The sequence below is a fragment of the Chelmon rostratus genome, chromosome 8 (assembly GCF_017976325.1).
Source record: "Chelmon rostratus isolate fCheRos1 chromosome 8, fCheRos1.pri, whole genome shotgun sequence".
Lineage (NCBI taxonomy): Eukaryota > Metazoa > Chordata > Actinopteri > Chaetodontiformes > Chaetodontidae > Chelmon > Chelmon rostratus.
Genome location: NC_055665.1, coordinates 14,307,479 through 14,322,019, shown reverse-complemented (window position 1 = coordinate 14,322,019; position 14,541 = coordinate 14,307,479). Strand labels below are relative to the sequence as shown.

The window sequence follows — 14,541 nt, the reverse complement described above, 5'->3', positions numbered from 1 at the left end:
GCCATGTTTGAGCCTTTCCAGCGACCCAACCACTATCAATTTTAAAAACAAAAAGTTCCAGATTTTGACACACAGAAGTTTCAGTTACATTAAATGTCTGTTTTTTTCTTGAGCAGAACCTGTCTGTCGTCGATAAACGCTACGTCCTATCCATACCTTCGACAAACTCAGAAGTGGAGGGGTTTTACGGGAACGCTTCAAACCTGGCAACCTCAGAAGTAAGTAAACGCTTTCTTTGTGTTTCAATGTGATGTTTCCACATTTCTTTTAAAACTATAAATAAATAGATATACATAAGAATTATATTGCAATTTAATTTCATTTACATTTTAAACAATCGTACACTACTTCTATACGCGTTTTAATATGTTTTATTGCATATAATGTATCATGTAATTTTTTTTAAATATTGAAGAATGTGCTTTACGGAAGTTAATATTGCACAACATGTCGTCATGTAAAAGTCGCTCTGTAAACAGACTAGCGAACGAGGTTTGCCACACCTGCCCATACACATGTGTTTAATTTATCCCCTCCTTACAGTGCCTCTTGGATAGTAGCAACTGTCGGCCTGTCGGGAGAGTAAAAAACCTGAGTGGAATGTGCGCTCGTGGAAGATTTCGCTGTTGCTGAGGTGCTGACGCAGGTAGGAAGTTGGCTAAAGTAATTCGGTAACTCAGGTCAACCTATGACATTTCATGGCACCTGGAATTATATTGTGATAGCGGATTAACCAAAACGAGCGATTCTACATAGCCTAGTTAACAAAGGAAGTTGTTTCATACATGATAACTAACGTGCAAATTAAATTGTGTGTGGTGTCGAACTGTGTCCGTGCTTGAAGAAGACGGCATGAGTGGTCAAGGTCCTGCTTCTTCAGCCAGTGATGGCATTACTCCACTCCAACAGATGGCGGCGTCCTGCTCCGGAGCCATCCTCACCTCTTTGTTTGGTGAGCCACCCACCCTTACTATCTCACGACAGGTGGCCATGCTGTGGTCTTTTCCTTTCCAAGAAGTAGACTGGTGTTTTTGCTTGTTTTGGCTCATGCAGTGCAACGTTACTGCCAACAGTTTCCAGGTACTCTACCTGGAACTCAGTTCAGTACATTTTAAAATCGACTTACAAATACCAATTTATTAGGGACTCCTAGCTGAATCTAATGCAGTCTGATACACTAGTACACTGTTAAACGGTGGGTGACTTATCATGTGTTATGTAAGCACTGTAAGAATGTAAGTGTCTCTAAGCAAACACCTCTCTGTATAATGCAGGGGCATTCTGAATCAGTTTCAACAAAACCTGAACACTACAACCTTCATGAAGGTCGGTTTGTTGTCTTGCCATGTTGTCTATTACGATTATGACTACAAGTACATCTGCACAAGTATATTTATATACTGCCTGTGCATTTCAAGTACACTTTGAATGTAAACTAATAATCCTAAAATGAGGCTACTAGTGTATTTTTACATACAAGTGTACTGTAAAACTAAGGATGAACAGGATGCACTGTACATATACTGTATGTCCTCATTTGTATTGTGCATTCAATGCTTATTAATGCCTGCCTGTCCTTAAAAGATTTGCCATCTCTTATCATCTGATCCTTGGAAAATATTGCTCACTCACTATTTTTCCTGTCAATCACAGCATGATACAGCATTCTGGATGTTTGACCTCAGCTGATAATAAAACAAGCTTTAAAAATGTCACACCGTGTATAGACATGCTTTTGTGTGTCTGGCTGTGCTACACTGAACGGCTAATACGTATATACACGGTAGCAGGTAAAAATTTAATGGCAGAGTAAAATTGATATACTTTTAATCTGTACAAGTTAATTTCAAGTGCACCTTTATGCAAATAGTGTTTTAACACACTGAAAATATACTAGAAAAGTATTTGACAGCAATTATCTTAAATGTGCTCTTTAAAAATTAAACTTTTACTAAAAGTATTTTACTATAATAGTTTGAACATGAAATATTTTGTATTTGGACTGTATCAATTGTAGAAAAAACAAAACAAAAAAAGTTTTGCTTCTGCATATTCTTGTCATGTCACATTTTACCTCACCTGACACACTTCACTAATAATCTGAACACATGTACAATAGTTGGTGCTTTGTGTGTCGATTGGTGTGTTTTGCATAGAAAACCTCCATTTGCTAACAGTGTTACCACATTGTTCTTATTGTCACACACAGACGCTCATGTTCATTTTTGCTTCTTTCAGTCACACCTTTGGATGTTGTGAAGATCAGACTGCAAGCACAGAGAAATCCCTTCCCCAAAGGTACAATGAATATGAACTGTGTCGGTCTAGTGTTATGTTTATTAATACAGTAAATGTAGGATGGCCACATGTGTTTTTATAAATGTCTTTCAGGGAAATGCTTCGTCTACTGCAATGGACTGATGGACCACATATGTGTGTGTGAGAACGGTAACTCAAAGGCCTGGTACAAAGCCCCCGGTCACTTCAATGGCACACTGGTAAAAGTTGCACATAGCCGTTGCATATCAACATTCAGTGTTCACCAAAATAAGATATAAAGATTTAGAATTGTTAGGTAGACAAGTTCCCTGTCATGTTTGTGCTTTGCTTTAGTGGCTGATAGAGCCTAGTTTTGTGTGTGTGCATAGAGCTGCGCAGTCACATTGTGATAGAAAACTGCCAAGCAGCACGTCTTCCTACACTAACTCGACTCTGCATCTCTGCAGGACGCCTTTGTCAAGATCGTGCGCGGTGAAGGAATAAAGGCTTTATGGAGTGGTCTGCCTCCAACCCTGTGAGTGTGAAGTCCTCTGTGGTTCTTTTAGTCCCTCGTTGCACTCCATTCTGCCTGCTCTCCTCTTAAAGCCGAGCTATCAGGCATGCGGTAGGTCGACAGTCGTTTAGCCTGCAGCTGATGCACTCATTAAGGGTGCACTGAAGTTGTCCCAATTAGTGGCAAACCACCTAAGGTTTTCTTGACGGCTGATTACCAAAGATTGATTTATGTTAAGTATTGTTGTAATGGAATTTTCTTTAGTAAATCACAATGCTCATTCATTTATTAGTGTTGTTTGTGGTTGACTTTTCCTGCCTTGCATAACTTTGATGGAAGCATAATTTTTGGATATTTTCTGTATGTGCTATCTCCAGCGTGATGGCAGTCCCAGCTACAGTGATCTACTTCACATGCTACGACCAGCTGTGTGCAGCGCTGAGCGTCAGGCTGGGAGACCACGCTCAGGAGGCTCCCCTCATGGCCGGAGCTTTAGCTAGAGGTGAGCTGACTGCTGTCGCATCACTGAAGAGTACAGGACCAGCTCTCACAGGGCACCTGTGGATAGTGTTACAAGCTCTGAACGCACAGTATGTAATCTCTGTCACTAGGGGTCTCAATCAGAACAATAACAAAAGCCGAAGTTTAACGACGTCGTGAAGTGTTGTCTTCATTGTAAAACAGCCACGACGCACTCCTGTGAAAATCTTCCTGATGTGATCTAACTACGTTTTTTCAAGTTTTGTTTTGTAACATTCACCAACAAATTTGTAGACATTTTAAATCCAGAAATGTTACATATTATACCTTCAACATCAATAAGTGTTGATCACTTGCATTCAGTTATTGCTTACAGAATGGAAAATATCTATTTAACAAAAACATGTATGAAGGCATCTTTTGAGTCATTAGAGTATGAGTTCATTCCAGCATGGCTAATTCATTATGGTATTTTAATAACACAGGTGGTTTCATTTCCAGATTAATTTTCATGGGCAGCCATCCATACTTTCCCCTACAGCCTTGAGTATTTTTAATTTCACCCTACCCTAGATTTGATTGTGAAAAATGTAGTCTGAAACATTTTGACCCCGACTTGACTTATTAAAAAGAGATTAAAAAGCAGGTGAGGATGATTCATAAAGGGATGTACCACTCTTAAATTATAATGCTCCACCAAACTGAAAAAAGCTCTCAACGTTATTGATACCTGGTCTGCTTTCATAGTGATTTCTCTGCAACAGCAGGATTTTTTGTAAGCAAAGATCTGTTTGTGTTTTGAACTTTTCCCCTGTTTTTCTTTTTCTGTCTGCGTTCGACAGTGGGTTCAGTGACAGTGATCAGTCCTCTGGAGCTGATCCGTACGAAGTTGCAGTCTCAGAAGCAGTCGTACAGGGAGCTGACTGACTGCATCCGCTCTGCAGTGCAGTCAGAAGGCTGGCAGTCTCTGTGGCGGGGTTTGGGGCCCACGCTCTTACGAGACGTACCCTTCTCAGCCATGTACTGGTACAACTATGAGAGGACCAAGAGCTGGCTGTGTGAACGGTATAACACCAGAAAACCCACATTTACCATTACCTTCATATCTGGAGCGATATCTGGCTCTGTAAGTCCGTCTTCAACCTGTACACGATGCTCTTGATTAACTTGACAGAATCACAATTCATAAGTAAACCGTGATGAAATAATGAATCTAGTAATCAATGCATATTTCTGTTTCTTTCAGTTTGCGTCCATTGTAACGTTGCCTTTTGATGTTGTCAAAACGAGAAGGCAGGTGGAGATGGGAGAGCTACAAGCAAAGAATTGTAATTATGGCACTAACTCTTAATTGTTATTTCAATTAGTAAATGCTTCTGAAGACCACCACTACCACTTTATCTTATATGGAAAAATTTTGTGACAATGTTCACTTTTATATAATGCATAGTGTTACAGCCTCATAATTTATATATATATCTATATATGTGTGTGTGTGTATATATATATATATATATATATAATGACTTGTTATTGAGCTCATTTGACAAGCCTGTAGGATTACATCACACTGTTCTACATGACTGTAACTACTGTATATTCATTGTGTTCACAAGTTAATGTGTCATTTCATGTTTACTGTTGTCGTCTCAGTGTCCAGTCAGGTCTCGTCCTCCACCTTCAGTGTCATGCGCAGGATTGTGGCACAGGACGGCTTTGGTGGACTGTTTGCAGGTAGATACTTTTGTCGTATTTTGTTAATCATTCAAGTTATCCAGCGAAATGGCACACAATCGCTCCTCTTATCTGCTGCCTCTCTGCCAGGTTACCTCCCCAGGCTGATCAAAGTGGCCCCGGCCTGTGCCATTATGATCAGCACTTACGAGTTTGGAAAGGCCTTTTTCCGCGAACACAACCAGGAGAGGATACTCGGGCCGCTGACTACCAGCAACACCTGATAGATTTCCTGTCATTTCTCTCCAAACCAAACCCCACAGCTGTTACTGCAGGACTACACCTGGAAGAAAAAGGCTTGTGTTGCCAAATTAAAAACACAAACACACATGGAAGTGAAAAAGACCAAATACTGCATTACAAAGTATTATAGATAATCAAAATGTATGTTAAATGCTCTTTAGTGTTATTTAAATGATGTATCATGTGCGCACAGCTGAAAAGAAACCAGATCACATGCTTTTGGATAAATTCATCAGCCATCAGATGGCAGCCACAGTTTTATTAGTAAAGTGTAATTTTCCAGGTCCCACATGTGGTTGTCTCACTGGGATCATGTGCATTGTGCCTGAAGTCCTTACATTAGAGATGTAAGATTAATGTCTATTTTATTCCTCTGTGTGGCGCTCTGAGTCAGTTTATCCTCTCGACAATGAGATATTTTTGTACTTCCGATTCCCTGTAAATGTGTGTCTGACACGAGACTGTGGAAGAAGACTGTGACTAAATTCTATGAAAATGTGACGTCTCAAATGTTCAATACACAAACCTGACTTTCTGTGGAAATTCCTGTCATTCACTGACTTTATACAAGCTTTATCGCCACACCTGTTCATTGTCTGGAAAGAAAGGTAACTTTAGGTTACTTTATCTTTATCTCTTATTCTCAAAATATCTGTTAAAAGATAACAGACATCATTATTCAGTTTTAGGAATTATCCCTTTGTGGTAACTAGCCATCGAAATACTGAATAATTAAAGGGAATAATAACAATAGTCAGTCTGAGAAAGCTGACCTTTAAAGTAAACCCAGGACTGAAGGGTGAATATTACTCATAGTGATCATTACCTGAGAACAAAACCATGTGATAATGATCTCCTAAAAAAGTGCAAGAAAATTGGCACCTAAGAACAATATGTGAGAGGAAATTCTGAAAGAAGAAAGAAAAAAAAATATTAGAATTCAACAGCACAGAAGATAATAAAGGCCCCTCTTAACTGCAGGAAATGATTTGCAGTGATAAGAGACTAAACACTGAGGCTTTAAGCAGTTTGTGTTGCCTCCTAAACTGATCTGCAGTCAGCATTTTTAGCATGCTATGATCTCCTGGGAAACCTTTGACAGGGGTGAAAACACTTACTCATCACTGTCTCGTCAGTACTGCAAAGCGACATGGCAATTCTTAGATCAACCTTCTATTCATTTATTTCTAAGAAAGGAAAAAAAAAAACTGAGGCTCCACAGATAAAAACACCAACGAAACAAAATAATTTAAACACACATTGATGAAGTTAACAACTGATCCTCTATAAAGAGCTGAATGGTTCGTGAATAAGACATTATTCAGCCTGATGGAGCTCAGTTTTAACACAATTCAAAGTATGTGCTGCACCTGATTCTCAACTCACAAACCTGCCTCCCATCTGTTAAAGCTCCACATATAGAGCATAAACATCTACAAATCAATATCACTTACATTTAGAAAGTTCCTGGATTGTCTGGCCCCTTTTTTTAGCTCCTTATTCCCTACGAAGGAGTGATGCCTGGGCTGCTGACCTCTGTTGCAGGACTGGCCAAACACTCGCTGGACTTCAGACTGGCCAGAGACTTGTAGCTGGCGGCCGAGGTCAGGGAGCCACACAGACCTCTTAGAGACGGAGTTTCCTCTTTACCTGAACGACAGAGTGCACGTGATTCAGAGTGGAGACCCTCCTGGTCGACAGTGCTTTCGTACCTTGGCGGGGCCAGTGTGCGCCGGCCGGCCTGGCCTCCAGACTCAGTGTGTGTGACGGTCTGAGAGACATCTGGGAGAGGCTCATGTCTGCCGACAGCTGCTCCAGACTCTGGAAACTCTTCCTGCAAAGAGAGGACAGGGGCTCAGTAAGATCACACACACAGCAGGAGTGCTGAAACAATGATTCAATCAGCAGCCATTTTTACAATTGATTAACTGAATAAAATATCAAACCTTTGCTTGTCCCAGATTCACAAAATTGATGATTTGCTTGGTTTTCTTATAAGTGAATGCTTTTTAGACTGTGAGTCAGACAAAAACAATTTCATCTTGGGTTCTTTCATAGACCGAACAATTATTATAATCAAATAATTTAGTTTTTCCCTATTCCATGCTTCATTTCCAACTCATTCTTGGACGTACTCATCATCTTAGTGGTTTAAGAATCCCTAAAATAACCGCTAACGATACAATGTAATAGAGAGAGTACGTCACCAGCTTCTTTAATTATGTTGCCTCCCTCTCAGCTCATATTTTAGCTCACTGATCACAGCAACAGATAATCTACTGTCAATATATCTTTATAGGCAACACACCACCGATCTCCATGCTGGCAGCTGTTTGCTGCAGTAGATCCAAGAAGGCCATATTTTTTAAGTCTGAGTTCAAGTCAGAAGCATCGTTTACAACATCACTTGTGAGGAGCAGAGTAAGAGCAAGCCAGTCATTTTAGAAATCAGTTAATTAGTTAACGATTAGTTGCATGAATCAAACTAAAGCTGGAGGGTGTCAACTGATCTACATACTCCTCCCACTGTCCTGTGCTCTTCCTTTACAAGAGTGTGTCCAAGGCAACGGGAGATGGCCACTGATTGGTCAGATGGGCCGTCAACTCTTGTCTGGACCGCAAATCGTTGTTCGTCAGCACCGTCCTAAAGACGACAGACAGCGTCCAGAGTCAGAGACAATGAACTGACGGAAAAACTGGTCAGATAAGAAAGGAGAGGAGTCATTCAGAGCAGCGAGAAATATAATCTGCACTATAATTTGCATAAATCATACAGAAAAGGCTTCGACTGGCAGATATTCCAAACCATTTTTCTGTCTGTCAACCTTCTTATTCCTCTCACATAAAGTAGACAATTTATAAGACTAGAATAGATCAACCTGACTTTGCTTATTATGCTTTGTGTATGTGTCACCATTACATTACATTGTAATATCAAATTTAAGGGTTTAAGAAAATCAATATCAGCTGATATATCGTTATCTACAAGCAGTTATTTTTTTTAATGCCATTATCACTGGAGAAACATTTATATAACAAATGGCAAAAGTTGATAAAAAAGCTCATATGGTTTGCTTTGAAAGTCTCCACCCCACTGAGCAGTGTGTGTGTGTCATGGTCCAATCTGATGAAGTCATTTTCCCGTGATAAATGATCTCATTATCTCAAGAAATCAGCCTTTTGTTTTCTGGAGATAGCAAGACAATTTGAACCGTTATCACAAGAAAACAAGCTCTGTTATCTCGAGATAACTTTATTAGAAAACTACCACTTTCACTTGCATGATGAGTCACTGCAATTTCACATTACAATTTTGCACATTGCTGTGTCTTGATGGGTTGGTGATATAAAGACACATTGTATCCGCAACATCCGCTGCTCATTTCAACTCTAATAAAGGCAAAATGCGAAACAAGTGATATTACATTCTGCAGTTTTAACATGCATATATGTCTGGATGAACTACCTGCATGCTTAAAAGTGTGTTTTGGTATGCCCATGCATGAGAAGAGGGTTGCTTAGGCTTCACCTTTAAGTCGATGACTGAGGATGTGCTCCAGGATGGAGACAAAGTTGATGAACTCTGGAGAGGAGTCGTCTATTGTCTCAAAACAGGAGCGGTCCAGCAGCGTCTTCACTGAAAACCTGAACACAGAAGAAGACATAGACTTTGACCTTTAACCTGAACCACTTGACCAGTTTTACACAGAGTAGTAAAGAGGATGTTATCAGGGATTATCTTGACTTGTTCTTGGATACTATTAATCTAAAAGAAAAAGACTGAGACAATCTTTACAGGCGTTTATCAGGAAGGAGGGTCTTGTGAAAAGATGTGGCTGGTTACATTGTGGAAATCGTGGGAGTTTTTGCAACTTGACAAAGACTAGAGATCCAAAAAGTCAGGACATCTCTGCTGCTTTGATTTTTACCATTCTTTTTTTCCTCATCTGTCTCTAATCCCTTTAAATATGTGAGGGACCCATCCCCCTTTTTGTTCACAGAGGTCTAAGCATCCACAAGGATTAACTCTGATAAACAGTTCCTGTCTGATCCCAGACTGAATGATGTCAAAGACTCACTCAGACTGGTAATGTACTTTTCACCAAAAGCACAAACAAAGAAGAAGAAGAATAATTTGAATTAATAAGCTTATCTTCTTACTCTGTTAAATTATGATGTAAGAAAAATAAACACATCTGGCCTGCAGAGTTGTAACAAAGCTTTGATGAATCTCCTGTGATAATAGCAGTCATAATATTCTGCCCACTATTTCAGCCATGTGCACCGACCGACTCAGAATAATCTGATTTCAACTAATTAGACAGGAAGGAGAGTTAATGGACGAGGCTGCCGTGTGTGTCGGTGTGTGTTTGTGTGTTCTGAAACTTCTGCCAAGTTGCGCGTTAAATAATCTGACAATATTGCTCCTGCGTTGCTTAGCAGCACGGTGACCAGAGAGCGTGCTCCTGCTGTGAACGAAGGCATAAACTGACGGATTTCAACGTGTTTCCATGCGCCAGGGCAGGGTGCTTAATCACACATCACGCATATTAACTCTCAGACACTGTGGATAACCAACACTGCTCTTCACAGCAATTTAGACAGACCTGGTTTGCCCTCTGTGTAGAGTATACTACAGTTAGTCAGTGTGAGACAACCTAACATCCTGAACTAATCTGGGAGACACACACACTAATTATCTCAACCCATCTTTTCTTTAATCTTAGTCAATAAACCTTTTTTTATGCTTTTTGGGTGTTTCTGTGTGCATTAGCCTCTAAATCCATACGTTTTGTCAGTCGGCTGAACTGCACTTCATTAGCTTGAAAGGTGTGATATTAAGTTTGATTGATTGCTTTGAAATACAGTATATAGTCAAATTTACCTACAGAGCTCATTAAAATGTTGAGCAAAGTGCTTTATGCAGAAATCTAAAATACAAATAAGATGTTCAAAATAAAAATAAATAGTTTTAGACTAAATTTGAACAATTTTACTGTTATATTATAAACCGATTGAACAGGTATGGATTAAGTGTCCCTTTAGGGTCAGACAGCCTGATGTTTAAGACGTCCTCAAAGCCTCAAAACATCCACAACGCTGTCCACCCACAGCTGCTTTAACTTACGCCGCACTCAAATTTTTATTCTTTTTATTCTTTCTTATCTTTCTTATTATCTGTTTCTAACATGGGGGTTGCAATGAAAGTTTCATTGACATGTAATGCTCAATGACAATAAACAATCTTGAATCTTGAATCTTGAATCTTGAAATGGAACCCCTCAGGTTGTGTTTTTGACGTGAGAAGTCAAGTACACAGCACTTGCGTTGAAGTCGCGTCTGCTGTAGAAATAGGCCTCGCAAATCAGGCTCTCCAGCTTTCCTGCCTGTTAATCAGAGTAAAAAAGTGTCTATTTCAGCACAGAAGGCTTTAAGAAACACAGCCGCAGGACATTTGTCACAGAATCAGAACAAGACACACAACCTATGCATCTGCAGAAAGAAGAGGTGTTGTGGACTGACTTTTCTCAGTTCTGCACATCAATTACAAACAAATGAAGTCAAAAATTTCTCTGTTCACTACCTGTCTTGCCTTACTTATGTATTTCTAATTCAAATATGTAGGAGGATTTTCTTAGCTGTATTAATAATAATAATAATAATAAAAATAATTATGATATGCGTCTCAAACCTCTGACTGATAAAGGCTGATGTTTAGAGTTCTGCTCAGAGCAAACGTGAGTCCAAAAACCAGCAGGGTTTTTGAAGGAGAGTGAAGCTGGCGTGTTCAGCGTGCTCTGTGTTTAATGTGGACAATGAAATGACTTTTCTTGGTTTCTTTTCACACCTCTAGACTCTCATCTCCACAAAAGCAGACGAGATATCTAACTGAAAGCAATGAACAACATGCTATCCATTACCACCGGCAAAGCAGACAAGAGCATCTGGAGAACGTGACAATAAAAAACATCTGGTCTCTTTTCAATGGCAGGTGTGTGGCCGTATTCAAGGCTACTGCACCAGCTAAAGTAGAGCCTCCTCCCAGCAGCGATCTACACTTTTCTGAAAGCTTAAACCCTGAAACAAGCTGGCAAACCCGTTGATACACACTCACACTTTGCAAACAAGCACTGTTCCAATCCAGTGAACTTCAGATTCTACTGAAGATCAGGATGAATTGTGGGGAATTGTGTACAGAATATTTCCCTCAGCATCATGTGCCGTTTAAATAAAGAGCTGCTACAAGCAATACAACAAGCAAATACAGGGGCAGCAAACTACTGTATATTGATTAGTCTTCCGTGCCAAGAACACCTGAAGCCTGATGATTACATTTTCTAAACTTGTCCCCAGAAAGGCAGAGCAGACATCAGGTGGTGCATTATGGGTTTGTTTCCTGAGCTGTTGCACTTTCTCAGTTCAAAGACCCCCTTTCTGCTCTACGGTCTCAAATGCACCACAGGGACTGTCAGTAGTTAACTGACATCTGCCAGCAGCAGAGAGAGCACCACAAATCAATAATCAGAGCCAGGAGCTTTTCATGTCCACTGAAAGAGAGGAGAAAACAGGCGGGCGTCGTGTGTGCACACCTCAGCGTCCATCTACTGCTGCTGCCATGCTCCATATTTATTACTCAGCTTATCATTTATAAATGCAGGACAGCAAGGTCATGTCCTGAGTGTGGTTTTCAGGAATCTACCCCATATTCTGCAAAAACACCCAATTTATGCAGTATTTTCTAAACTCTAAATATCTTTGAGTTTGAGGCAAAGAAGTTCTAAGTCCAAAGTGGCTCCAGCAGGCTCCAGGTACAACATCTGAAGAGTCAGTCGTAGGAACAGCCAAGATACTGGCCTGAAACTCCCAGGCCTTTGGCAGAGAAGGCCTTTTTATATGTATATACAGTTATACATGCATTAAAACCAATTTCAACAAGCATATGATTTCCATTTAATTTAGAGATGAGACAATCCAGCAAAACACTTACTGTGACATAACACCATTTAACATATACAACAAAATACAACATAATAATCAGTCTGGGTGTAATTGAATTAAAACTCAAATTTACTAAACACTTTATCATTAAAATGTTTAAGTTTCTCATGAGAGAACATGAAAAATAAGTGACCTGAGCAATAAAATGTGTTAAAAATGTATGATTCCTAGGATTCTTCAGGAAGATGCTGCTCATGCTGTAAAAACGTATTGTGTCAACACACACTGGTCCAATGCTGGTAGATAATAATAATGAATACAGGACTTCAGTACAATAATATCTGCAGTGTGAAAAACGCTGTTGTATAATTATGTAGAGAAACACAATTTAAAGAAAGCAAAATTTAGCAGCCCTGAAAAATAAATACAAAAAAAACTCTTTTCATGTTGTTGTTTGTTGCACATAAATAACACAGATTTGTTGTCTTTAATATAAAGCTACATATCCATATCACACTATTTGTTGTGTCATGTGCCATATTTACCCACTTTAATTTTGAAGGTAACTTTGTCCAACAGGTAGTGTGATGCTGTAAATCACGGAAGTTGCTGATAATAGGGGGTCCTGGCAGAAGAGCAAGATGATTTATTTCCCTGTTTCAGCTTCACATTCAAGGTGTGTTTGCAGGCAGTTGGTGTTTAGGGCCAATTACATCTTTCTGACACTATAAACTACAGGTGTTTAAACACAGCCTCATTTTATTCTACTTTTAGCGTCTGAGTTACAGATTCAACAAAAAGGTCTCAGTTAATCACCATTAAAATATGTGGATCTGTTTAATTTCTGTGTTAACAAACTGTTAGGCCGCTGATGTAAACACACCTTTCAGAGCATCAGGGATCATAATGACTTACATGTTGTCTCCTGTTGTCTGTTTTAAAAGATCTGTCAGTGAATACGAGTCTGAGTCTGGTTTTGTTTGTCGGTTCTGAACATGTGTCTTCGCTTACATTTAGATCACTCATGGGGCCTTCAACAGCTTTTAAACTCTGTGACGTCATCTTGAACGAGGAGAGCGCCATCTGGTGGCCCCAGAGAAAACAGCACTTTCTGGCTGGGTTCCCTCTAACATTCTATTTATGCTATTTATGCTTCCTTCACTTGTATCTCCTCCTCTCTCCTTCCACCAATACGAGGAAACAGGTTGTGACGACAGAGGAGTCCCCACTATTTTTACCTTCATTTATGAAACATTTATTAATTGCTGTTGACACTGTTGGGCTCCAAGGCCCACAGGATTGGAGGAACCACTGGCTTAATTTATAGCAAGGGACTGCATTTTATGAGAATACCATATGTATTTATACGGAAAATCTTAGTCAGCAAAGTAACTTTAAGTATCAAATAAATACAGTGAAATAGAAAGTACAACATTTCCCTGTGTGTGATTGAACTAGAAGTATGAAGGAGCATAAAATGGAAATACACAATTAATATATTTGGAAGTACTTGAAAACTGTACATGTATCTTACTTTCCAGCACTGAACAAACCATGGGGTGTAAATAATAATTTTTGCTCAACCACAAATACAACATATTTTGCAACTCTTTAGAATACAACTGATATCTGACAGATATTTGAACTCTGTGTGTGAAAGAAACCAAAGCAGAGCAGCAGCTTCTTGTTTTCTTGTGTTCTGGCTAATCCATTGCGTGTGCTTTCAGTCTCTAAGAGTTTTAACCTCTGTGCAGCCAGCATGTGCACTTCAGGAGACACGAATCAAACCGCTGACAAACCACAGCATTTCCCCTCGTGTTAGACGCTCTCAAGAGGAAACATCTGGCACAGCTGTAAATATTATGACCTTTGCTGAGTTACACAGTGACGGTGGTAAGAGTGTTGCGAGATAAGACATCTCTCGGAGCTCTTCATCTGCAATATGTTTATAATTAGCACTGCTCTTAGATATCACATACTCCCAGTTGTGTAAAGGTATGAGATAAGGAGCAAAATACGACAAGATAGGATTTAACGATATAAGGTGAAGTCTGACTTTATGGTACTTCAGTCAAGGTGTCACACAAAGTCAGATTTCAAGAGTAAAACCCAAAGCAACCACACCTCTAACACTAACCTCAGGAAATTAAGGTTAACACCTGTATTTTAACATCCAATGCTATTTTGTGAAATTGCACAACTCTGATCTGTACTCATGCTGCCATCTAGTGGCAGAGAAAAACACTCACAGTACCTTAACTTTAATCCAAAGTGTCGCTGAAGCTTTGCATCCTGTCTCTCGGGTCCTCGAGTACACTCAGTATCGCATTCAAATGATCATTTTCCTGCCCAGGTAGTTTCTCTCTCGTCTC

The 14,541-nt window shown here is 39.6% G+C and overlaps 1 protein-coding gene across 4 annotated transcripts; it reads left to right on the top strand.

Annotated features, from left to right (window-relative positions):
• The first annotated feature begins 455 nt into the window (after positions 1 to 455).
• Positions 456 to 7,036, top strand: slc25a40 (solute carrier family 25 member 40). Of its 4 annotated transcripts, none has more exons than XM_041942647.1 (11): positions 456 to 646; positions 848 to 952; positions 1,275 to 1,326; positions 2,239 to 2,298; positions 2,392 to 2,498; positions 2,727 to 2,794; positions 3,151 to 3,275; positions 4,096 to 4,379; positions 4,500 to 4,581; positions 4,907 to 4,987; positions 5,078 to 7,036. In XM_041942647.1, exons 2-11 carry the CDS (start codon positions 887 to 889, stop codon positions 5,209 to 5,211), a joined length of 1,059 nt encoding a protein of 352 aa, XP_041798581.1. In that variant the 5' UTR covers positions 456 to 646; positions 848 to 886; the 3' UTR covers positions 5,212 to 7,036. The 4 variants fall into 4 exon arrangements, with proteins under 4 accessions (XP_041798581.1, XP_041798580.1, XP_041798583.1 ...); XM_041942646.1 differs by having other exon boundaries at positions 845 to 952; XM_041942649.1 differs by lacking the exon at positions 1,275 to 1,326 and having other exon boundaries at positions 5,078 to 7,034.
• The last annotated feature ends 7,505 nt before the right edge of the window (positions 7,037 to 14,541 follow it).